General features: G+C 45.3%; 1 protein-coding gene across 5 annotated transcripts in view; it reads left to right on the forward strand.

The window, feature by feature from the left end:
- The first annotated feature begins 2,620 nt into the window (after positions 1 to 2,620).
- The window catches only part of Adap2 (ArfGAP with dual PH domains 2), a 31,149-nt gene continuing 7,528 nt past the window's right edge, over positions 2,621 to 26,241 (forward strand). The window contains exons 1-12 of one of the 5 annotated variants that reach the window (XM_071603126.1): positions 2,621 to 2,821; positions 3,684 to 3,814; positions 5,319 to 5,410; positions 6,471 to 6,550; positions 7,512 to 7,624; positions 15,854 to 16,000; positions 19,684 to 19,767; positions 20,225 to 20,286; positions 22,946 to 23,008; positions 23,214 to 23,423; positions 24,232 to 24,309; positions 25,234 to 25,462. In XM_071603126.1, the coding sequence (XP_071459227.1) occupies positions 2,728 to 2,821; positions 3,684 to 3,814; positions 5,319 to 5,410; positions 6,471 to 6,550; positions 7,512 to 7,624; positions 15,854 to 16,000; positions 19,684 to 19,767; positions 20,225 to 20,286; positions 22,946 to 23,008; positions 23,214 to 23,423; positions 24,232 to 24,309; positions 25,234 to 25,444 (1,365 nt within the window). In that variant the 5' untranslated portion in view covers positions 2,621 to 2,727 and the 3' untranslated portion in view covers positions 25,445 to 25,462. The remainder of the gene's footprint in view (positions 2,822 to 3,683; positions 3,815 to 5,318; positions 5,411 to 6,470; positions 6,551 to 7,511; positions 7,625 to 15,853; positions 16,001 to 19,683; positions 19,768 to 20,224; positions 20,287 to 22,945; positions 23,009 to 23,213; positions 23,424 to 24,231; positions 24,310 to 25,233; positions 25,463 to 26,241) is intronic. The other 4 variants (XM_071603128.1, XM_071603129.1, XM_071603127.1 and 1 more) reach the window with 4 other exon arrangements.

A 26,241-nucleotide genomic window follows, 5' to 3' on the forward strand; every position in this document is an offset into this window, starting at 1 on the left:
AAAAAATGGGGTACAAACTTTCAGTTATAAGATGAGCAATTTCTGGAGCTGGGACTGTAGCTCAGTAGTAGAGTGCTCGCCTCACACGTGTAAGACCCTGGGTTCAATCCTCAGCACCACATAAAAATAAATTAAAAAAAAAAAAAAGGTATTGTGTCCAACTACAACTAAAAGAAAAAATAATATAAAAAAAGATGAGCAATTTCTGGGGATGAATGTACAACCTTGGTGGTGATGGGTATGTTCTTTGTGATAATCATTACACAGTGTATATGTATATTGAATACATAAACATATTGCGTACATTAAATACATACAAAATTAAACCCAAAAAATCCATAATGAGAAGACTAAAAGAGAGGTTTCAAGAAATAACCTGGACTAAACAACACCATGATAGGAGACCTGGATTTAGGTTTCTGTTCTGCTTCTTATTTGACTTCAGGACCTTGAAAAACTTAACTCCTGTAAGCCTCAGCTTTCTCTTCTGCAAAATGGCATAAATCCATGCTGCCCTCGGTGGGTGATCAGGGAGCACTAATAGATCAGATGCTGTGGAACTCTTCTGCAAAATACCCAAGAAGTATCAATTAGGGTTATCTCCCACAGGCCCCAAACAAAAAGGAAGAAGGAAGGAAAGAAACCTATCACAAATACAATACCAGAGTACTCTTTTTTTTTTTCTTTTCCTCTATGGATGACTGAAATTCCGCCTTAAGGCTTTTATTCGTGTTACATGGAAACATCCAAAAATAAGGCAAGGAAGAGGGGAAAGGAAGGAGACCTCTCAATCTCTGGCTCCTTACTGGGAATGAGATACCATATTTTCTTTGGGTTGGTTCTGGGGGGCTTCCAGGGAGGAGACAGTGAGAGTCAAGGTGCCAGAGGAGAACATCTCAGCATCATAATTTTGCTCTGGCATTGGACAGAACACAAATGTCCTTGGCTTGAGCCCTTTTTCTTTCCTGTTCCCCCTCCCTCTGCCTTCCTACCATAGGTTGCCTTTCCCATCCTTCTCCTGGGAGATGTATTTCTGTCTCTTTTTTCATCTAAAGCAGAGGAAATGAATCATCTCTCGGCTTGTTTAGTAAACAGCCTCTTACTCCTGACCCCAGCCGGCTCTCCCAGCACCCTGTGGCTGCTCCAGTCAATACCCTCATGGCTGGTTGTTCTTCAGAATGTTTGTCCTCTGGGCCTGGTGGCTTGACCTCCTCTGCGCTGGGGATGATGGGAAATGACACATAGCATTCCAGATGACAATAACACAAGCTGGCCAGGAGGGCAAGGGAAGCAAGGGAACCACTGTGTTTTGAGAACACTGTGTGTCATTTCAAAGACCCGAATAGGCAGGCAGATCTCAAAATTCTCCTTTTACCGATGAGGAGTCCAAGGCTCAGAGAAGTGAAAAAGCTTGTCCAAGGACAAACAGCAGGTGATAGAGCCAATATTCAAACCTGAATTTGTGTATTCTTTGATTGGTTCCATTATATTATGGTGTGTGTATGTACGTGTATGTGTATATTTTGAATGTGGGTGTGGGCAGGTCAGCTACAATATCAGCTTCAGTCCATTCATCAGGATGGAAATCAAGCATCATGTGCATTAAGCCATATGCATGCCATAGATGGATGTTACCAACAAAGGAGATGTCAAGTACACACAGTATGTATTTTACCAGGAGGCAGATGAGTGTCTGAGGATGGTATCAAGAAGAGAAGGCCAAGCTCCGTGGCACATGCCTGTAATCCAGAGGCACAGGAGGCTGAGGCAGGAGGATTGCAAGTTCAAAGCCAACCTCAGCAATTTAGTGAGGCCCTAAGCAACTTATTGAGACCCTATCTCTAAATAAAATATAAAAAAGGGGCTGGGGATATGGCTCAGAGGTTGAATATCCCTGGGTTAAAATTAAAAAGGTGTGTGTGGGGGTAATGAAATGTTCATGTTCAAGACCATCTAAGCCCTGCCCACACCTTATGGTGATGGAACTTGACAGGACCCTGCTATGTCCAGGTGGTTCAGTTCCTGGTGAACACAGTCATGCAATTATTTTTCGATTTCCAAAAAACGTGCGGGTGCCATTTCTAAGAGATAAAAGAGATACAGGAATAACACTGCTGATATCCAGCTCACTAGTGAAGACTCGTGGAATTAACCCAAGTATGTATCACTATGGTGCAAGGTGGACAGAAAGTGCCCAGGGCCAAAGGGGATGAACAAATCCTATCATAGAGTTCTAGAAGGACCAGAAGCTGGAGAGACTCTTTGATACTGGGTAGTAAGAAGGTTTTCTTGAGAAGGTGATGTTTGCAATATACCTATGTGCCGAAATAGATGTAAGATCCTAACAAAAGTTAGGTTCTGTTTAAGTTTTCCAAGGAGCCCCAAGATGTGGACATATGCCCTTATTCTTCCACTATAGCGGTGGAACCTGAGGCCCAAAGAGGCTGAACATTATTGTCCACAGTCTTGCAGCTAGGAAGTGGCGGGCCAAAAGTTGATCTTGCTCCAGGGCAACGACTCAAAGTCTGGTGTTCCTGCCCCTCCCCACCTGTGGAGGGGAGGGGCGGGACTGGCCCGGCCGAGGGCGGGGCAGAGGCCCTGGAGGGGCGGAGCTGGAGAGGCGGCGGGCTGGGTCCTTTTCGACGGTGGGGACTAGCGCACTGGTCATGGGCGGCCGCGGGCCCGGAGGCGGCCGGGCTGAGCCCTGCTGAGCCCGCCCCGCCCGCCATGGGCGACCGCGAGCGCAACAAGAAGCGGCTTCTGGAGCTGCTGCAGGCTGCGGGCACCGGCAACGCGCACTGCGCCGACTGCGGGGCGGCGGGTAAGGGCGCAGCGGCGCGGGGCGCGCGGGGCGCGCGGGGCAAGTGCAGCTCGGGACTTGGCCAGCCAGACTCTCCCCTACGAGCACACCGGGTCCGGTTCTATCTTCGTAGGACCCAGAAATGTCCCCTATTGAGCTTTGGGACCCGGACTCCCGTCCATCCAGACGGTGAGCCTCCCACCCGGACGCAGGATCCTGACTACCGACTCCAGACCGGACGCAGATCTTTCCACGTCCTGGGACCCTCCCGATATTAGATCCCGGAGCTGGGCACCCTGACCTTCCTGTCCACCGCCCCCACCACAGACACCCTACGGCTCAGGACCCAGCTCCCTGTGCCATCCCTCGAGACCTAGGCACTTCCCGCTCTCTGGATACAAACATCTCACTCACCGAGGAGCCCTAGACCTCAGCCCCAGGCCTCCTGATGGTCATGTGTCCCCTGTCCCTCCCCTGGACGCCTCCGAGATCTTTCCCTTTCCCTCTCCACCGCGATCAGACCTGAGGAACCGTGATTCCGACCTGCCCACTTGCAGCTCCCAGCCCGTCGCTTGGCTGCCGGTCCTTCCCCGGTGCTCCTCTCAGTTCCCCCTCAGTTCTGTCACTTCCACGTCGCGCCCGCCTCGGCCTCGCCCCCATCCCTTGGAATCTCTCCAAGATCGTCACCCTGGTGGCCGCCGCGGTGGCGGGTGGGCCGACCACATTTCATGCTAGTAACTTAGCTGTTCCAAGGTGGGGAGCCCCGCACAGGCAGAGCTGGCCACAGCCTCCGGAATCCTGTCAGGTCCTATCTGTCCCAGAGCCCCAGTCCAGCTTTGGTTTCTTCGCTCAGCTCTGCTCAGCTACCCTCCTGCCCCCGCAGATCCCGACTGGGCCTCTTACAAGCTGGGAATCTTCATCTGTCTCCACTGCTCTGGCGTCCACCGCAACTTCCCGGACATCAGCAAAGTTAAATCCGTGAGACTCGACTTCTGGGACGACAGTATTGTGGAGGTAGAAGGGTGTGCAGGTGGAATTGCAAAGTTGGGGTGGAGACAGGGAGTGGGTGTTCCCAGTCCAGAGAAGAAGAAACTGAAGCCCAGCGAGTGTCAGAGACTAACAGAGGAAACACAGTAGACGGCATTTTAGACAGAGGCCCTAAGGACATAATCTGACTCATCACTTGCTCACTTAGAAGCCCTGAGGCCCTGAGCTACTTACTTAATCCTAGCTGTGAACTCTTAGTTTCCACATCTGTATTATAGGCATACCTACCTTCTCATAGGGATGCTAGAAGCATTAAATGCAGGCTCATTTGAGGAATAAAGTAGGCAGTCAATTAACAGTTGCTCTTATTATCAATGGAAGTCCTAGACTGGGAGAAGAGAAACATGCTATGGTCCTCCTGCCCTCCGGGAGGTGGGAAGAGGACCACTTTGCTTTACTGCCCTGTGGGCACTGAGGACTCCGTTAACGGGTGTGGGGGGGTAGTTTTATACTGTACTTGTTGCCTGAGGGGTTCAAGAACAATTGGGGAAGCAGATCAAATGACTTAGCACCCACTCTGTGCCAGGAACCGTCCCAGAAAACCACTAGGATGGATGTTTTACTTATTCAGCTAAAACATAGTTACTCTAAGCCTACTATGTGTTAGGTGCTGGGAGAGAACAGTGGACAAGACAAGGTCCTTGCTTACCTGGGACTTAGATTCTAGTTCAGAAGTCAATCTGCACATAAACCTGAAGCGTTTTATTTGTGCCTTTTCTTCATTTTTATATGTGAGATCTCAGGGTCAGTCCTAGAATAAATGGCAGAATCTCAACCCTGTTGGGATCCAAACCTGGTACATATCCTGTGACATAGCCCAACAGCTCCCAGGAAGGTGAAGAGTACGGTTCACTCTAACCAAGGGTGTCCCTTCAAAACCTGGCGTTTCTTCCCACTGCTGCTCTCGCCTAGATATGCTACCTCCACCGTCCACTCTGGTCCACTGATCACCCTGACATATGTATTCTATGGGGCCAGCACCCACTTCCATCCTCCAGCTGCCTCTGTCTTTTGAAGACATTTAGAGCTGCTGGGGGTCCTGCCATCTGCGGAAGGAGTAGGTGAAAGAATGTGAGCTTTGGAGTCAGACAGGTCTAGGTTCAAATTCCAGTTTTCCACTTCTAGCTATGTTGCCAAGGACAAATCATTAAGCCTCTCTGAGCCCAAGTTGCCTCATCTCTAAAATGAAGATGGCCATATTAAAATGGCTAAGGGTATCCAATGAGCCACTGTGTAAGAATTGTGAAGTATTGTTTCCGTTTGAAGCATGGATATTATTGCCCCTCATTGGTCAGCCTGGGACTTCCTGGCAGTGCAATTAGCAGGCCTGGTGGGACATGTCCTTCTTGGGGGCAGTTCCTTCTGACCCAGCCTAGAAGCCAGCGAGACCTATAGCCTTCTGGGTAGACCAGGGTTTCATTTCACATTTTTCCAAGTTCTAAGATTATCTTAAATTGCTGTTGTCTTGCAGTTTATGACTCACAATGGGAACCTCCGCATGAAGGCCAAGTTCGAAGCCAGAGTCCCAGCTTTCTACTACGTCCCCCAAGCCAATGACTGCCTGTAAGTGGGCAATTCTTTAGGGGCTGGCTGAGAGGTTTCCTGGGTCCCATCCCCCAAACCTCTACCCCATCTCAGATGCCTTTGTCTGTGGCAATCTCTCCTGTGGACCAGGTCAGCAGGTAGATCCAGGAGTGCATCTGATACCATCACAAATGAATCCTGATTTAAACTAGGCATGATGGCACCTGCCTATACCTCAGCTACTCAGGAGGCCAAGGCAGGAGGATTGCAAGTTTGAGGCAATTGAAAGTTTGGCCAGCTTAGTGAGATCCTGTCTCAAAAAAAAAATAATAAAAAGGGCTGAGAATGTAGCTCAGTGATAGTACACCTGAATTTAATCCTCAGTACTGAAAAAAAAAAAAAAAAAAAAACCTTAAGGCTTAAGCCTCTTTCTACCTCTGTTGTTTGGTATGTCATTTCCCTCTTTGGGCCTCAGTTTCCATTGCTGTGAGATGGGGAATTTTCTGAACTGTCTATCACTCTGCCTCCTATGTTCTGAGAGCCTACAGGTGGTAGAGGAGAGATGTGGGTATTTTAATAGAAAAATGTGTTTCAGCTACTTCCTGTTGAGTGTTCTGTCTAGGACTATCCCACCTCAGCTCAGGTTGACTACAAAAACTTGCTTAAGCTGCAGATCCTTAAATAATAACTATAAAAGTGCTGGGCATAGTGGCGCATGCCTGTAATTCCAGCAGTTTGGGAGGCTGAGGCAGAAGGATAGTGAGTTCTAAACCAGCCACGGCAACATAGCGAGACCTTGTCTCAAAATAAAAATATAAAAAGGGATGGGGATGTGACTCAGGGGTTAAGTGCCCTTGGATTTAATCCTCAGTACCATAAATAAATAAATAACCATAAAAGAAATAACAGCTGTCAGGTGTGGTGGCACATGCCTGTAATCCCAGCTACTTGGGAGGCTGAGGCAGGAGAATCACAAGATCAAGGCCAACTTCAATAATTTAAATGAGACTCTGTCTCAAAATAAAATAAAAAGGACTAGGGAGTAAGTCAGTGGTAGAGTGCTTCTGGATTCATCTGACCAAAGGTTCTCTGTTTTTAGGGTGTTAAAGGAACAGTGGATTCGAGCTAAGTATGAGAGACAGGAGTTTATGGCTGATGGGAAAGCGGTCCCTCCCCCAGGTAAGGTAATTTTTGTATCTTGTGGAATCAGTGTTCTGATGAGCCCTACCAACAAAATGCCGACTATTAGGAGCAAAATCCATCCATGAGATGTCTGTTGCCCTGGCTTTGCCCACAGTATCCAAGGGGTGGATATCTGCACCTTGAAACAGCTAGAAAATCAGCAAGTGGGGTCTTGCAGTCTGAACAGCAGAGAAGCATCTAGGTCTCAGATCCTTGCAGGGCCACAGATGTATGCAGAATCTTAGCAAGAATTGTAGGATGATTTCCACACCGGGCAGGCCCATTAAACAAGGCATGGCGCTCCTGGCTAATGCCATTCCTGGTGCAGCTCACAGCTTAGTGAGGAGCATGGGCTGCCTTTCAGCTTCCCTTTCTGCCATTGTAAGGGCACAGCCTCATTGGTGGCCATGAATCTATGGCAGTTTTTAGCCTACTGCCCTGAGTCCAAGCTGACAGTGACCCAGAGAGCAAAGAGTGGCAACTCTTGGAGAAACAGAGGCAGCTAACTTTAGCTACCAGGAGCACCAATTAGTCTTTATACCAGCAAGCACCTTGAGGCCATTCATTATTTCCAAAGTTTCATAAGGCTGATGGCCATGTGAAGTTGGGCCGAACCACATATATTTAGGCTTCTTCCAAAATCCTTCCAGTTTGTCAAGACATAGACTACTTAAGGTTTATTGTGTCTCCAAGTGAGACAGCCTGATACCATGGAGAGCCAAGAAAGCCAGGTTTTGCACGGGGTGGGAGTGGAGGGGTCTGACTGAGATGATAAGCCATAGCAAAGCTGGCCCCAGGCAAGACCCTTGCTCCCTGCAGCTGACATAGCCAGTTAGATTGGGGGTATCTAGGCCACAGGTGGAGGGTTCTTTCTGCCCCTGAAACTCTAAGAGGTTCCTGAGCCATTTGTGCATCCTAAGGTCATGGGCATTCACTTCTTCTCTCCCTGGTGGTCAAGGTAACCGAGAAGGAATCCTGTGGAAGCGGGGAAAGGACAATGCACAGTTTCTGAGAAGGAGATTTGTCCTGCTGGCAAGAGAAGGACTCCTGAAGTACTACACCAAGGAGGAGGTAGGAGGCCAGACGGGCCAGGGGCTTCCTCCCTCCTCACTAACCAGCCTTCTTGTTAATGGATGGGCTTGGTCTTGTGGATAATTTCAGATCCTGCAAGACACCACATTCTCCTCCTTTTCCTTGGTTAGGCAATTAATCCAATCCACTGAAAACACACTCTTTGTTCATATAGAATCAGCTTAAACTAGTTCAATTTTGGTTTGGGTTGGTTTTTGAAACAGGGTCTCACTATGTTGCCCAGACTGGTTTTTCTTTTTCTTTTCTTTTCTTTTTTTTTTTTTTTTTTTGGTATCAGGAATTGAACTCAGGGGCGCCCTCACTTAATTGCTGAGGCTGGCTTTGAACTTGCAGTCCTCACTGCCTCAGCCTCCTGAGCTGCTGGGATTACAGGCGTATACCACCACGCCTGATCCCAGGCTTGTCTTGAACTCCTGGGTTTAAGAAGTCCTCCTGCCTCAGCCTCTCAGGTAGTTAAGACTGCAGGTGTGTGCAACCATGTCATGCAACTGGTCCATGTTTAAGCCTCTGATGATCGCTTGATTTTATTTCATTTATCCATTCATTTAAATATTTATTGAGCACCTATTCTGTGGTAGGGACTGGGGATATAGCAATGAACTAAACAATTCCATAACTCTCATGGGACTTTTATTCTAGTGGAAAAAGACAGCAACCAACACATTGTATCCATGTGTATTAAGTGGCATATGGGTGATTGACTAGAGAATGGTCAGGAAAGGCCTCTCTGGTGATGGGTGAGCAGAGATCTGAATAAACATGAGGAATAAGTTATGTGGGGACGTGAGGAAGAGGAGGGACAAGGGAGCACTATGTACAGAAGCCTTGAGCACATCATGGTGAGCATATACACCTTTGTGCCAATTAGAAAAAAAAAATGGCCCCATTAGAGGGTGTGACCCAAAACCCTGGTCCCAGTAAGCAGAAACCTGGACTGCAGCTTTCACCCCACATTTTATGCCATGCAGAAACCCAGCCCTAGGCCACTGCCCTGGCCCTGTGTTGGGTATTAGGTGACCAAGTGACTGAGTAAGCAAGCAAAAGAATGGAGGGAGACGAAGTCACTTAATGGAGACTTTGTAGGCCACAGTAAGACGTGTGTCCATGTGCACAGACAGACACGGCTGGGAATCAAACCCGCAGATTTTTTTTTTTTTTTATGGTGCTGGGAATTGAACCCAGGTTCTCCTGCATAAACCCAGAGATTTTTAAAGATCAGCTTTGCCGAAATATAATTTATAGACCATACAATTCAACCATTTAAAGTATACAAGCAATGACTTTTAGTATATTCAAAAGTTGTACAACTATTATTACAACCAGTTTGGGAACTTTTTCATAGTTTCAAAAAGAAGCCCTACACCCTTACCATCACTTCTCACTCCACCCCTACCTCTATTCCCAAGGGCAATCTCTAGGCTACTTTTTGTCTGTAGATTTGCCTATTCTGACATTTTATATTAACAGAATCCTGCATTATGTGCATACTTCTCTCACTTAGCCTGATGTTTTTAAAGTTCATCCATGTTTTAGCATGTTTCAGTACTTCGTTTCTTTGTTTATTTTTTCTTGCTGAATAATATTTTACGGTATGTGTGACATTTAATTTTACTTATTTATTTGGTACTAGGGATTTAACCCCGGGGTGCCCTATCATTGAGCGACATTCCCAACCCTTTTTATTTTTTACTTTGAGACAGGGCCTCTCTAAAGTGCTGAGGCTGGCCTCAAACTTGAGATCTTCTTGCCTCAGCCTCCCAAGATGCTGGGATTTCAGGTGTGCACCATCTCTCCCAGCAGTATGACATTTTATTTACTCACTCATCAGTTGATGGGAATTTGAATTGTTTCCACTTTGGGGATATTATGAATAATGCTGCTAGCGACGTACAAGTTTTCAGGTGAATAGGTTTCCATTTTTCTTGGGTGTACTTAGGAATAGAATTGTTCTTGATCCACTTTGAGTTGAGTTTTGTGCAGGGTGAGAGATAAGGGTTCAGTTTCAATCTCCTACTTACGGATTTCCAGTTTTCCCAGAACCATTTGTTGAAGAGGTTATCTTTCCTCCAATGTAGGCTTTTGGCACCTTTGTCTTGTATGAGATAACTGTATTTATTTGGGTTTGTCTCTGTGTCTTCTATTCTGTTCCATTGTCTTAATATCTGTTTTGGTGCTAATACTATGCTGTTTCTGTAATATAGTAATATTTTAAAAAATATCTTTAGTCGTAGATGGACACAATACCTTTTTTTTTTTTTTTAAGAGAGAGTGAGAGTGAGAGAATTTTTTAATATTTATTTTTTAGTTTTCGGTGGACACAAAAAGTTTTGTTTCCTGATGTGTCTTGTCTGGTTTTGGTATTAGGATGATACCAGTTTCATAGAATGAGTTTGAAAAGGTTTCCTCCTTTCCTGTTTCTTGGAATAACTCAAGGAGGATTGGTGTTAGGTCTTTGAAGTTCTGATAGAACTAGGCTGAGAATCTGTCTGGTCCTGGGCTTTTCTTTGTTGGTAGGCTTTTGATGGCATCCTCAATTTCAATTGCTTAAAATTGATCTGTTTAAATTTTCTATGTCCTCCTGATGGGTAGGTCATATGTCTCTAGAAATTTGTCCATGTCTTCAAGATTTTCTAAGTTTCTAATTATCATCTGTATTCCAGTAGTGCCTGTGGTAATATTTCTTTTTTCATCATGAATTTTAGTAATTTGTGGGTTTTCCCCCTTATCTTGGTTAGCTTGGCTAAGGGTTTTTCAATTTTATTTATTTTTTCAAGGAACCAACTTTTGTTGATTTTTTTAATTGTTTTTTTTTGTTTGTTTGTTTCAATTTTGTTGATTTCAGCTCTGAATTTAATTATTTCCCATCTTCTACTACTTCTAGTGTTGATTTGTTCTTCTTTTTCTAGGGCTTTGAGATGTAATGTTAGGTTATTTCATTGGTGACTTTCTATTCTTTTTTTTTTTTTTAAAGAAAGAAAGAGAGAGAGAGAGAGAGAGAATTTCAATATTTATTTTTCAGTTTTCGGCAGACACAACATCTTTGTTTGTATGTGGTGCTGAGGATCGAACCCGGGCCGCACGCATGCCAGGCGAGCGCGCTACTGCTTGAGCCACATCCCCAGCCCACTTTCTATTCTTTTAATGAATGAACTCAATGCAATGAACTTTTTTCTTAAAACTGCCTTAATAGTGTCCCAGAGATTTTGATATGTTGTATCGCTATTCTCATTTATCTCTAAGCATTTTTTTCATTTCATCCCTGATTTTTTCTGCTATACATTGGTCATTAAAAAGTGTATATTTTAGTCTCCAGGAGTTAAGTAGCTTCTATTTTTTATTTTATCATTGATATCTAATTTCATTACATTATGATCTGATAGAATGCAAGGTGTTATGTCTATTTTTTATTTGCTAAGAATTGCTTTGTGACCTAAGATATGGTTTATGTTAGAGAAGATTCTGTGTGCTGCTGAGAAGAAGTATATTCAGTCATTGATGGATGAAATATTCTATAAATGTCTGGTACGTCTAAATTATTAATTATAGTTTTTAGTTCTACAGCTCCTTTAGTTTTTGTTTGGAAGATCTATCCAGTAGTGAGAGAGGTGTGTTTAAGTAACCCAGTATTATTGTATTGTGGCCTATTTGATTCTTGAAATTAAGAAGGATTTATTTGATCTTTGTAAATGCTCCATTGTTTGAGGCATAAATTTTTATGATTGTTATGTCTTCTTGATGTATAATTCCATTAAGCAGTATGAAATGTTCTTCTTTGTCCCCTCTGATTAATTTTGGCTTGAGGTCCACTTTGTGATATGAGGCTAGAAACCCCTGCTTGTGTATGAGATGCCCGTGAAAAATATGCTTTTTCCCATCCTTTTTACCTTCAGTCTGTGGATGTCTTTGCCTATGAGGTGAGTCTCTTGGAGACACCCATATTGTTGGATCTGTTTTTTAATATAGTCTGCCAGTCTATTCTTTTTTTAAAAAAATATTTATTTATTTAGTTAGTTTTCAGCAGACACAACATCTTTGTTTGTATGTGGTGCTGAGGATTGAACCCAGGCTGCAAGCATGCCAGGCGAGCGCGCTACCGCTTGAGCCACATCCCCAGCCCAAGTCTATTCTTTTTGATTGATGAGTTTAGGCTATTTATATTCAAGGTTATTATTGAGAAATGATTTTATTTCCTATCATTTTGATTTATTGCTGGTCTTAATTTGAATTAGTTTCTTCTTTGATTGACTATTATTCTGTGTAGTTCCTCACTTTGCTGGTTTTCAATTTTATTTTTTATTGCTTCGTCATGAAATATTTTATTGAATATGTTCTGGAGTGCAGGCTTTCTATTGTGAATTCTTTTAACTTTTGTTTATCATGAAAGGAAGGTCTTTATTTCATTGTCAATTCGGAAGCTTAATTTTGCTGGGTAGAGTTTTTGTGGTTGGAATCCATTTTCTTTCAGAGGTTGGTATATATTATTCCAAAACCTCCTAGCTTTGAGGGTCTGGGTTAAGAAATCAGCTGAAATCCAGATTGGTTTCCCTCTAAATGTGAACTATCATTTTCCTCTGGCAGTCTTTAAAATTCTACCCTTCTTCTGTATGCTAGGCATTTTCATAATAATGTGCCTTGGTATGGGTCTGTTGTAATTTTGTATATCTGGAATCCTGTTAGCCTCCTGTATTTGATTTTACATTTCATTCTTAAGGTTTTGGAAATCTTTTGATATTATTTCTTTGAAAAAATTGTGCCTTCCTTTTGTATCTCTGCGCCTTCATCTAGTCTGATAAATCTTATATTTGGTATTTTCATGTTATCCCATGTTTCTTAGAAGTTCTATTCATGGTCTCTTTTTTTTTAAGAGTATCAAATTATTTTATTACAAAATTTAACACCATTTACTGGTCATCCACTTTTCTAAAAATCACAAACACAAGAAAAGAACAAATTCATCTAAGGTTCACCAGCCCTGGGAAGATAGGAAAAAGCCCTGAACAGGGAACCTGCAAATATTTTCCTTATGCCTGATGTCTTAGCATCCTACTTCACTCTAGGCTTCCACTTTTTGTCACCTCTGACAAGGGGAGGAAACTGGCTAGAAGAATCACTGACAAGAAGGTCACAACCAACTTGAAGGCTATGTGATACTAAGGGCTTGTACATTCTAGTTTGTAACTCTGAAAAATGATATCATATAAGCACTGTCAAAATACCTATTCCCGGGCTGGGATTGTGGCTCAGGTAGAGCGCTCACCTAGCACGGGCAAAGGCATTGTGTTGTGTCCATCTACACCTAAAATATAAATATTAAAAAAAACAGCAATGACTTTATTTATTTAAAAAAAAAAAAACTATTCCCCACTAACATTTACTGTCCTTATTCTCTGAATTACCTTTGGACTGGTTGTGTTATTTCATTTTAGCTTATGTTTATCCCAGAGCACAAACCCTAAAATCCATGTGCAGTCTCCATGTTCAAGTTTAGAATTGTTTCAGACAACCCCAGTGGCTCTATTGTTCATGCTCTATAGTATGTACTGGGTGTCATACCCTTGCACAAGCAGGTCAAGTGGCAGCCCAGTGCAGAGGGCACACAGGAACAACTTTCCCACTGCCAATCTTATTCCTGCTCTATCTGGACACTGCCCCACAGTTCAGGTAGATTTTTTTTATTTCAGTGGCCCCAACTGAATGAAGTCATATACTCATGGATCAGGAATCCAATTCTTCACCATTAATTAAATGGGGTTTTCAAACAGTGCCAGGAATATTCTTAGGAAATGTCCTGGGACTGGGCTGGTGGGTTCTTGATCTCTTGCTTGGGAGGGGACACTGGCACAGCTTATTTTTTTCTGGGCCACCAGGAACTCATGAATCATTTGAGCTGATATTAACCCTCTTTCAGAAAAGTAATCAGCAAAGATTTTATCCCATTCTATAGGTTCTCTCGTAACATTCTTAATTTTTTTTTTCTGCACAGAAGCTTTCTAATTTGATGCCAATCGCTTTATTAATTCTTACCATTTTTTCTTGAGCTTTAGAGGTCATATTGACAAAGTCATTGCTCATACCTATATGTTTTAGTGTTGTTGATCTTACGTTTCTTGTTTTTTTTTTTGCACTGGGGATTGAACCCAGGGGCACTTAACCACTGAGCCATACCCTGAGCCTTTTAAAAAATATTTTATTTAGAGACAGGATCTCATTAAATTGCTTAGGGACTCACTAAGTTGCTGAGGCAGGCTTTGAACTTGCCTCCTCCTGCCTCACTCAGCCTCCCAATCCTCTGGGACTATAGATATGTGCCACTGTGCCTGACTCTTACGTTTTCATCTACGAGTTGTATAGTTTCTAGGTCCTTGATCCATTTTGAGTTAACTTTTATTCAGGGTGAGAGATAAAGGTCTAGTTTTATTATAGACCCTTATCTCTTACCAGTTGTCCCAGAACAATTTGTTAAAAAGTCTGTCTTGAGCTGGGGTTGTGGCTCAGTGGTAGAGTTTTTGCCTAGCATGTGTGAGGCCCTGGGTTCAATTCTCAGCACCACATAAAAATAAATAAAATAAAGGTCCATTGACAACTAAATATAAAAAAAAAAAAATTCTGGGGCTGGGGATGTGGCTCAAGCGGTAGTGCGCTCGCCTGACATGCGTGTTGCCCGGGTTTGATCCTCAGCACCACATACAAAGATGTTATGTCCGCCAATAACTAAAAAATAAATATTAAAAATTCTCTCTCTCTCTCTCCTCTCTCTTTAAAAAAAATTGTCTTTTCTCCAATTTATGTTTTTGGCACCTTTGTCAAGGATCAGATGACTGTATCTGTGTGGGTTTGTTTCTTCTCTCTCTCTATATATATATATATATATATATATATATATATATATATATATATATATATATATATATATAATTAGTTGTAGATGGACACACTAACTTTATTTTTATGTGGTACTGAGGATTGAACCCAGGGCCTCACACATACTAGGCAAGTGCTCTACCATTGAGCTATAACCCAGCCCCTGTGTGGGTTCATTTCTGTGTCTTCTATTCTATACTGTAGGTTGGTGCATCTGTTTTTATTGCCAGTACCTTGCACTTTTTGTTACTATAGCTCTGTAGTATAATTTAAAGTTAGGTTTTGTGATGCCTCCAGCATTGCTTTTTTGGCTTAGAATTACTTTGGCTATCCTGGGTGTTTTATTCTTCCAAATGAATTTTAGGACTGCTTTTCCTAGTATTCTTGATATTTTGATGGGCATTACATTAAATCTGTATATTACTTTTGGTAGTATGGCCATTTTGACAATATTAATTCTGCCCATTCACTTCTTTCATTTTGTTCAATTTCTTTCTTCAATATTCTGTAAGTTTTCATTGTAAAATTATTTCATCTCCTTGATTAGATTTATTCCCAGGTATTCTTTTTAAGCTAATGTGTAATTTTTGTAACACATTGATTTTTTTGAAGCCATTTATTCTTGGTATATCAGAAAGCTATTCATTTCTGTATGTTGATTTTGTAACCTGCTATTTTGCTGAATTTGTTTTTTTAGCTCTAGCAGTTCTTTGGTGGGGCTTTTTGGATCTTCTAAGTATAGAATCGTATCATCTGCAAACAGTGGTAATTTAACTTCTTCCTTTCTTATTTTTATTCCTTTTATTTTATTCTCTTAACTAATTGCTCTGGATAGAACTTCCAGTATTATATTAAATAGAAGTGGTAAAATTGGACATCCTTTTTTTGTTTCAGATTTTAAAGAAAATGTTTTCCATTTTTCCCCATTCATTATGATGTTGGCTTTGGGTTTTTCATAGATAGCCTCGATGGTGTTCAGGTAGTTTCCTTCTATCCCTAGTTTCTTCAATGTTTTTACATGAATGGGTGTTGAATTTTGTTGAAGGCTTTCTCTGAATCTTTGAGATAATTAAGTGATTTTTGACTTTGATTATATTTTTATGTGATGAATTACATTTATTGATTGTATATGTTAAACCATCCTTGCCCTCCTTGGTCTTTTTACTATGTTGTCAAATACAATTTTCTTAGATTCTATTAAGGATTTTTGCATCTAAGTCAGGGCAAAGAACATTAAAGTCCAGACTTACATGTTGTTTTTTCGTTTGCATTAAGGGCCTTGGTGAAGGTGATGAGAAGTCACCTGTTGACTGTCAGCATCTGGAGTATCTTCTTTCTCTCTTTCAGAGTAAAGGCCCTAAAGCTGTCATCAACATCAAGGACTTGAATGCCACTTTCCAGACAGAGAAGATAGGGCACCCGCACGGGCTGCAGATCACCTACAGGAGAGAGCGCCACATCAGGAACCTGTTTGTGTACCACGAGAGTGGGAAGGTGAGATGGCTGGAGTCCCACCCCAGCTGCGGGTCCAGCTCACCACCATCCTTGCTCATTGAACAATGTGTTCAGCTGCCTCTGAAGACTTATTGCTGCCTCTTGCCTTAATCTGTTTTCAGTTTCCAGTGTGACACAGAGGTCTGAAGAAGGCAGAGTGACATGTGGGAGAGGAACCTGGCAGATGCCATGGTCCTATACGAACAGTGCACAATCACCAGTGGGAGTCCAGTTAGCAGAAGGGACTATGCCTAAGAATGGTACATCCAGATAGGGCCTGAGTTTCTGAATACAGAAGGAGGAATGGCTAACTCAGGCTAGGGCCTTTCTGCTCAGCCACTGTCCTGGACCAACAGCATTGGCATCACTTGGGAACTTGTTAGAACCAGAGTCCCAAGTCCATCCCAGACCTACTGAATTAGAAACTTCCCTTCAACAGGATCCTTAGGTGATCCCAAAGCATGTGAAAGTTTGAGAAGTGTTACTTAATGGTCTGCAGATCAGCCCAGAGAAGAGAAGGCCAATAGTCCAGGTTTGAGAGAGTACACAGGGTCAGATCCTGACCACATGATGGGGGCAGGGAACAGAGGTGCTAAGTAGTGGGTAGAGGGAAGTCGGGGTTTACATTTTGTGGGCATCTATTAACTCTGCTGTTCTATACAGTATTTTTTATAATATTTATTTTTTATTTGTAGTTGTCAATACTTTTATTTTTTTAAATTTTTAAAATTTATTTATTTTTTTAATAAGTGCCTTTTATTCATTTATTTTTTTAGAGAGAGAGAGAGAGAGAGAATTTTTATTTATTTATTTATTTTAGTTTTTGGCGGACACAACATCTTTGTTTGTATGTGGTGCTGAGGATCGAACCCAGGCCTCACGCATGCCAGGCGAGCACGCTACTGCTTGAGCCACATCCCCAGCCCCTTATTTTTTATTTTTTATGTGGTGCTGAGGATTGAACCCAGGGCCTCGCACATGCTAGGCAAGTACTCTACCGCTGAGCCACAATCCAAGCTCAGCATTTATATATCTACACACACACACACACACACACACACACATACATATAGTTGTCAATGGACCTTTATTTTTATTTTTTTTTTATGTGGTGCTGAGAATCGAACCCAGTGCCTCACACATGCTAGGCAAGTGCTCTGCCACTGAGCTACACAGCCCCAGCCCCTGCATTTCTTAATCCTGTAAACAACCATGGAGGGCTAGGGTTGTGGCTCAGCGGTAGAGCACTGGGCTAGCATGTGCAAGGACCTGGGTTCAATCCTCAGCACGACATAAAAATAAATAAATAAAATAAAGGTATTGTCTCCATCTACAAAATAAAAAAATAAAATGTTTAAAAAACAACAACAACAACCATGGAAATGTCTTGTCCCCTTGCTCCCGAGGCATGAAAATTAGTATCATACAGCCAATGATTCTTGGGCCCTTTGCATCCATTTTACCACTCCACGTGCCTCTGTGGGTCACCCTGTCAGCAGCCTTCGCAGACTCCTTCGTCTACTCCACAGTCTACCTGGGTGCCTGGTGGCAGGGATTTGGAGTCAAAGTTAGAGCCCTGCTCTGCTGCTCTCGGCTATGTTGCTGGGGCAGGTCGCTTCCCTGTGCTTGTTTTTGGATTCTGGCACCCATCTCTCAGAGGGACTTTAAGAGCTGAATGACCATGAACCAGGGATGTGAAAGATTTCATCACCATTACGTGCATTACAAACATTACTTGTTACGGTTGATATTTGCTCATGACTGTAGCAGATGTCAAGGGCAAAGTCTTGTAGTCATTTATTCATTTACGAACTCACTCTTTTAACAAATTCTTCTTGAGCCCCTGCAGTGTGTGAAGGGTCTAGGGAGTGTCATCATGAATGGTGCAGAGTCATGGGCCTCAAGGATCTCACAGTCTAGGGAGGGAGGAGGACAGGGAAATAGGCACTGACCATGCCCTGTGATGGGTGGCCATGCTGGGGACACACAGAAGACGTGTGTTTTTAGTATGTGTGCAGGAGGGTCAAGAAGGCTTTCCAGAGGAAAGTTTCTATTTAAGAATTTGGGGGATTCTGCTAAAAAGGAGCATTCTACCATGGTGTAAAGGGCATGGTATAAAGAGCATGGCGGCCATGCCTGTAATCCCAGTAGCTCAGGAGGCTGGGGCAGGAGGATCATGAATTCAAAGCCAGCCTAGGCAACTTAGTGAGGCCCTAAGCAACTCAGTATCTAAATAAAATATAAAAAGGGCTGTGGATGGGGCTCAGTGGTTAAGCACCCTTGGATTCAATCCCCAGCATCACACACACACAGAAAAAGGAGCACAATCTGGTTTAAAGAAGCATGAACAGGAAGGGGACAGAAGTATTTGTTTTAAGGGCCAGAAGTACTGCTGGGCCTCCTGAGAGATTAAAATCAGGAACTAACACTCATCTCTCCTCTCTCCTCTCTCTCTCTCTCCCCCTCCCTCCCTCCAGAGAGGCAGAAAGGAAGAGAAAATGAGAGGAGGAGAGAGAGAGAAAGGGAGGGACAAAGTACACTCTTTAACAGGCACAAGTTGTCCTTACATCATCAGGGATCAAATGGTACCACACTTGTTTTGTTTCCCTAAATTCAAGAGCCTCATTTCCAAGATTAGCAAGGAATGTAATCAGTCATCTCTCTTGTCCCAGGGCCACCAGTCCATTACTGGAGAGACCTTATAAAGTGGTAGCCTGAGCGAGTTTTTCTGGTCTGGCCCCATTCCCTTAGTGCCTGAGACCCTAGAAAGTTCTTAACAAACCCAGGGGCAAGAGGGCTTGGAACTTCAGAATACTATCCCCCTATCCTTGACCTAGGGGAGACAAGTGGAAATTGTTTCATTCCTTTGAAACCATATTTAAATGACTTTTTTGGTCACCGTATTACATCAAAGTCCAGTGCTGCAGCTATTTGGACAAGTCTTTCAGCCTCCCAGTTCCTGGGAGAAAGAATCTGGTAAATCCAGTCCAGCCTCTGTATCGGTCCAGTCCTGGTCCAGGTGCTATGGCCCAGGAAGGACAGGATTGGGAATGGAAATGGGGTGAGGGGCAGTTCTCAGAGAAACAGGTTGGCTAAGCAACCAGCCGAAAATTTATTACAACATCTAAACTGACCTGCAGGATGGTAGAATGTTCTAGTTAAAAGATGTGTGTGGGAGGGAGGTGGGTGAGGCCAAGTGCGCCAGGAGTAGGGGATAGCATGAGTTGGGGGTATTGAAAATGTTGAGTGGAAAGAGCTCAGAGGGCAGAGTGTGTCATGCTAAAGAACTTAGGGTAGTGGAGGCCTCCAGCCAACCTGGATGAATTAACCAGACAGTCACTGTCTGAATCTGAGCTCCTGAATCTGAGTCTACATTTGAACAAGATTCCAGATGATTGCAGCAGGCATTAGAAAGTGGAAAGCAATGTCCTGAGCCATTGTGTGTAACTCCCATGCAGCTCACCTGAGTCCTTTCCCATAGCTCTAGAGTCCCTCCTGTCAGTGGCTTCCCCCCGGGGGCTGTGGCCTAGTCCTCCCAGTTTGACCCTAGCTGGAACTGTGTGACATATATGTGTGCTGAATGCATAGGCCCCAAACCTGAGAACCCTAACCCTGCCACCAGACTCAGCCTCCCGTCCTCACCGGTCTGACTAGCTGTCTGTGTCCTTTGTATTTTGTCACAGGAGATAGTGGACTGGTTCAACGCCCTCCGCGCAGCCCGTCTGCAATACTTAAAAATGGCCTACCCCGAGCTTCCAGAGTCTGAGGTGAGCTACATGTAGACCCCAACTTCTAAGTCTCCCCCTGCCACCTCCTCTCCTCAACTACTGATCCCTGAGGCCAGACGAGGTTTATTGCAGGCAAGACCTTGAAAGGAGAGGGTTGGGCATCACAGAGGGAAGCTGAAGGCTTTTATTTTTCTGGGGAGGCCGGAGGATAATAGACTCTAAAAATCAGGTCAGTTTCTTCCCTTCAGGACACATGGCCACTATAGTGTCAAGAGGCTCAGCCTTTGGACAACTCTTTCTGACCCCTTCTCCCACTAAAATGAACAAATGGTCCCTACATACTGTTGAGCCCATTTTATCTCATAACCCTTTTAGGCAGGATGAGTATTCCCATTTTACAGATGAGAAATGGAGTCCCAGGAAGGTCAAGTGAGTAACGGAAGGTGCTCTTCTCACACTAACATCTGCCCTTTTCCCTATGGTGCTCTGGACTCAGGGAGGCCTTAGGATCTTCCCCACTGCACTTGTAACAGGAGAGGTCTGCCTACAGTGGCCAAGGTAATGGTGAGCCCGAGAACTTCATTTGGACTGTCCTCAGGCTTGGGTGGGGTAGCCCATGTGGCACAAGGCAGAGGATGCTGCCTTGAGCCAGGAGGCCTGCACCCTCATGGATGCTCTGTTCCTGATTTGCTATGTGACTCTTGCAAGTCATGGCACCTCTCTGAGCATCTGTTTTCATATTGGGTGGTTGTTGCAGACCCTCTTCATGGTCTCTTCCAGCCCTGAGGTGCTGTGGTCTGGTCCCTGTTTTAAGCTTTCCTCTAAGAGGCATTTTAAAGTGATAGAGGTAGAGAGATCCTGTTAATCCTGGACTTTCCTTCCTCCCAACTCTTTGACCCTCTTTGCTCCTCAGTTCCCAAGCTTGCAGGGAGCTAGATGTCTAGGTTAGGGTCCACTCCGGTGGCCCAATGATGCATTGAGACAGCAGCTCCCTGGGTACAGTTCCAGTAAGGCCTGACCTGGTTCTGAGAAGCCCTTGGAGGTTGGTGTGCTGAGTCAGCACGTGGAGCTGGCTCATGCTTGCTCCCTTGGGCGGGAGTTGGGAGTGCTGACTGTTTTGCCCAAGAGGAGGAGAGGACAAAGTGAAAGTGCTCAGCCTTCTTTCATTGGGGCTGGCTTCCCATCCTTGCTGACCCATGTGGAGGAAATTGGTCTTCAGCCAGTGTCCTCCACGTTCCCTTTTCTCTCTTGTTCATGATCATTACCCCTTATCCATCCCCAGTGTCCTCCCAACCCACCTCTCTCCTCTGTCTTTCTTCCCACCCTATGTCTATGTATGGTGTCAAATTCTGGGCAATCATCCAGACTTAGCTCAGGATTAAGGATCCAAATGCTGGAAACCCAGGGAGGCCCTGTGGAGTTGTGATCTTTTTATCAGAAATAGATACAGGATCTGGGTACAATGCTTATAATCCCAGCTACTTAGGAAACTGAAGCAGGAGGATCACAAGTTCAAAGCCAGTGGGACAATTGAGCAAGACCCTATTTCAGAAATTAAACAAACAGGGATGGGTTCAAGAATACAGTGCTCGGGCTGGGGATGTGGCTCAAGCAGTAGCGCGCTCGCCTGGCATGCGTGTGGCCCGGGTTCAATCCTCAGCACCACATACAAACAAAGATGTTGTGTCCGCTGAAAACTAAAAAATAAATATTTAAATTCTCTCTCTCTCTCTCTTTAAAAAAAAAAAATACAGTGCTTGCCTAGCATGAAACTCTGGGTTCAATCCCCAGTACTGCAAAAAGAAATCACAAAAACAAAAATGCGTACAGGGCTGGGGATGTAGCTCAGTGGTAGAGCACTTTCCTAGCATACTTAATTCCATCCCCAGCACCACAAAAAGAAAAAAAGAAAGAAAGGTACACACATTCTGATGTGTTATTTAGGGCAAGCCACCTCGCCTCTCTGAGCCTCAGTGTACTCATCTGTCACCACAGGGACAATGCTTACCTTCCAGGACTATTTTAAGAATCATTTGAGTCAAGTTATACAAGGTACAGTAAGGAATTCCCTTCTTGCCATTGTTTCCCTGAGCCTAGACTAGCCCTGGGTTGGCTCAAGTTCAGAATAGGGAGAAACTGGTGACCCTATTTTCTCCAAATGGAGAAATTAAAGCTTATAGGATGTATTTTAGGGAAAAGGGAGTAACATAGTTGAGGTTTTCATTTTGGGCCCCCAATTTCTCCCCTTTCATATTTCCCATTCTTCTTCCCCAGATCTCCCCTCCCCTTTGCCCCTGCCCTGGAGCCTGGGAGAACGTGCTCTGTTCTTGAAACAAGTCTGCTGCTTGAAACTTTTGACTTGCCCAGTTGACACCCCCTCCCCACCCCGTCCTCCCACAGCACAGGAGGCCAGTGTCAGTCCCTGGCAGCTTCTCTGAGCACAGGAAGGCAGGCTGGAGCTCACATGATCAAGTCTTGTCCATTGCACAGGAGGAAACTGGCCCAGAGAGACAGAAGGTCTCATTAAGGTAGCACAGCTGGTTGAGACCAGAGGTGAAGCGAGAATGCATATCCCTCCACTCCTACCCAGAGTTTTCCTTGTTTGCCCACTCTGCAGTCACCTCCTTGTGACCCTATATCAGTTTCCCTGCCAATGGCCAGTCTCAGTCAAGGGGGCTCTGGCACGTATGCACCTTGGCACCACAGTGAGGTGGCAGGTGTATGGCCTTGTGCCTCCCAGTCCTGAGCATGCTACCAGCTACATAACTTGGAGAAGACCCACCACCACTTCATTTCAGCTGGGTTCCTTCAGATGCACAATGAGGCCAATAAGATCCACCTCACAGGGCGGCTGAGGATTGCACCCAGATCCTGACACACAGTAGACCCTAGGAAAATGTTCCCAAAAGACACCAAGAGGGTCTTCTCATGGCCTCACTTGAGTCCATTCTTGTGACTGAAGTTGTCCTTAAACCAAGTCCCTAAACTAAGACTCAGCCATGCTGGTGAGCTCAGCAAAAATCTGGGGTGCTGTCGACTGGCTTTGTTGAAATATTGATATTACATCCATTGCACATTCCAAATATAACCCCGTAAACCATGAGTTCACATCCTTCCCTATTCCAAACTTCCCCTTTCTCTGGGAGCCAAGTTCAGTGGGGAACCTTGAACTCTTGGGGTGTGAGGAGGGGGTCAGCCTCTGTCTCTCTTCCCCCAGCTCGTGCCCTTCCTCACCAGGAACTACCTCAAACAAGGCTTCATGGAAAAGACTGGTCCAAAGGTACATTCAACCATTCCTTGGGGGACTTACATGGATCTGTCCCAACTACCAATAGGCCAGAATTGGGGAGGTGGGGAAATGGGGAAAGAGGGTTGGAGAGGGAGGGAAAGAAAGTAAAGCCGTATTTGTGAGCTCCTGGGCTGAAGGAATGGGTGAAGGCTCCATGTCAGCTGATGTGTGATCCAGCTGACATGTGTTGCTCCAGGGCCTTCTCTCTCTCATGGGGGTATCCCAACCCCCATCATCATCACCATCAGCTTCTTTCCTCCAAACTCCCTCCATCTGTGGGAAAGCAGAGCCAAGAAGGGGATCCCTGGGGAGACAACTTTTGGGCTTCCCAGAATCCTCTGCTGGGAACCCACGGGGACCCTCCAAGGAGAGGCAGACGGGCCCAAGGAAACACATTCATGCCAGGGTGAGGCTGCATGTGCACTCACTCCCTCACACTCAGCCTGACTCCTTTGCTAAACCAGCCCCCACCCCCAGCAGCTGCTTATTCCCACTTATCTATGAAGGAAAGGAAGGGCTGCTACTGTGGGGAGGAACCTGGATATTGATGAAGCTTAAGGAAGCTTGGCTGGGCTGGGTAGATAGCTCAAGTGGTAGAGTGCCTGCCTCCCATGCCCAAGGCCCTGGGTTCAATCCCCAGCACCACACATAAACAAAGTCTGAGTGCAGGGGGTCCAGGTGGTTGGATGAGGGTTGAGGGGGAAGTCAAGGGAGAAGCAAGGCAAAGGTAGCTCCCAGAATAGGATGGATGTTAAAAAACAGTGCAAGGTGTCAGGGGTAGAGTGAGAAAAGTCTCAGGTGGGTTGGAAAAGGGGCCAAAGGTTTGCTTTAGGTTTCTTCCTTCTCTAGCTGGGCACCGCCCATCCCTATGGTTTTTACCCCAGGGTTTTCTCTCCTCTGACCTAGGTTAGGATTTGGTCAAGGCCAGCACTTTCAGCTTGGCTGAACAGTAGCCACTTCTGATTTCCCCAGCTTCCTTTTTCTGAGATTTCTTTGTCCACAGCTTGAGAAAGAGGGAAGCGGGCCTTCCCAGCTCTGGCAGCACCTGGAGGCAGCAGGGGTGAAGCTGGAAGGGGGTGGGGTGGGAGATGAGGGCTGGGAATGGGGTTGGGAACTTGCAGAGCCCCAGAGAGAAGTACTGGGCTTGTTCTTGGCTGGCCCTGACCTCTGTCCCCTGCTTTGTCATCCCTGGTAAGAGGTTCCCTCTTTTGCAGCAGAGAGAACCTTTCAAGAAAAGGTGGTTTGCCCTGGATCCCCAGGAGCGGAGGCTGCTGTATTACAAAAATCCGCTGGTAAGAGTCACTCCTGGTCCCTCCCCAGGACAGTCCCAAGGAGAGGTGGGTCAGCACTTGTCCAGCCTACACAAATAAACTCATCTCCTGGAGCCCCCAGGGTTGGGGAGCCCTGATCAGGAAAGCCTGTGCCCCCTCCCCTTCTAAGTTAGTTCCTGTTCCAGAAGCCCATTGAGAGCTTCCCAGATGCTGCCAGTTGTGATTAGATAAGGCATATTCCCCCTGCAGTCTCTGGGGCCTCGTTTCTAACCAGGAGGCTGAGATGAGGAGTGGTTAGGAGTGGGGTCTCTCGAACCTGGTTGTCTGGACTCCGGTCTCAGCCATGCCATTGTGGTGGCATGCCCTGGGTAGTGTACACACTTATCTCTCTGTGCCTCAGTTTCCTTCTATGAAAAATAGACTTAATATGTATGCCTTGCTCAGCGGGTCCCATGATGATCATGACTTCCTACATGTAAAGCGCTTGTATTCCTGGTGCCCAGTGATCTCTCCATACATGTTAAGTGTCTTCTCAACAGATGATTATGTGATTTGCTTCAGGGTTTTAACCTTTCAAATTCAAGTCGTTCCCCCACCCACGCGGTGGCATACCCCTGTAATCCCAGCGGCTCCCGAGGCTGAGGCAGGAGGATCCTGAGTTCAAAGCCAGCCTCAGCAAAAGCGAGGCACCAAGCAACTCAGTGAGACCCTAAGTAAAACACAAAATAGGGCTGGGGAGGTGGCTCAGTGGTTAAGTGCCCCGGAGTTCAATTCCCAGTATCCACCCATCCACCCCCCAAAAAATCAAGTTCCCCTGCAGCATAAATCCTGGCAAGGACACTCACTTACTCCCCTTTACCAAAATAGATCTTGAGGGCTGTCAGTGCTTCAGGGGTCCCTCTGCCCCAGCATGACCTCTGATGACCAGGTGCCTTTGATTTTCAGGATGCCTTTGAGCAGGGCCAGGTTTTTATCGGGAGCAAGGAGCAGGGGTACGAGGTCTCTGAAGACCTGCCCAAGGGCATCCGAGGGAATCGCTGGAAAGCCGGCATCACCATCGTTACCCCGGAGCGCAGATTCATCCTCACCTGTGCCACTGAGAAGGAGCAACGGGAATGGCTGGAGAGTTTGCGGGATGTCCTGTGCCGCCCCTTGACACCCCTCCACGTACCCAGTGAGAAGCAGGGACTGGGGGTTGTTTTTTTGACAGAGGGTAGGAAGGGGTTTCTTCACTGGGACTCGACTGTGTTGCCAGAAGAGCCCTGACTCTGCGCTTTCTGTGGCCTTCTCTTCCTGCCAAAGAAAACACACAATTGTCGCCAGGAAATCCCCTCTGTGCCCCAAGTTCCTCTAACAGAGTCCTTCTCCATGAGCTTCAAAAGGAGTTTGGAGCCGGGGCGGTATTGCCCGCCTGTAATCCCAGTGACTCAGGAGGCTGAAGCAGGAGGATCTCAAGTTCAAAGCCAGCTTCAGCAAAAAGCAGGGCACTAAGCAACTCAGTGAGACCCTGTCTAAAAAAAAAAAAGACTGGGGATGTGGTTCAGTAGTCGAGTGCCCTGAGTTCAATCCCTGGAACAACAACAACAAAATGGTAGTTTGGTGCCAGCAGAACCCTTGAGGCTATCTCTGCCCAGCTCATCATCTAGGTGCTGGACAACCTCTCCTTGTTCCTGGTCCCTGATCCCTTTTCTCATGAGAAAACTGTGTCCTCCTATTATTAGCTGAGGTCACCCTGCTGGGCAGCTCCTGGGACTTTGGATTCTGCCCCATTCCAGAGGGAAGGCTATTTTTAGTGTCCTTCTTTCCCCTGGGTCCTTCCCTCTGTCTGTCTTTCTAAGGCTCCTCCTCTTCACCCCAGATGTGTCCCTGCACGGCTGCCCTGTCTGCTGACAGCCCTGCAGAAAGGGAGAGATGTGCTGAGCTGGAGCAGGAAACTTCTGACCCAGGGCTTGA

The sequence above is a fragment of the Marmota flaviventris genome, chromosome 17 (assembly GCF_047511675.1).
Source record: "Marmota flaviventris isolate mMarFla1 chromosome 17, mMarFla1.hap1, whole genome shotgun sequence".
NCBI classification, from domain to species: domain Eukaryota; kingdom Metazoa; phylum Chordata; class Mammalia; order Rodentia; family Sciuridae; genus Marmota; species Marmota flaviventris.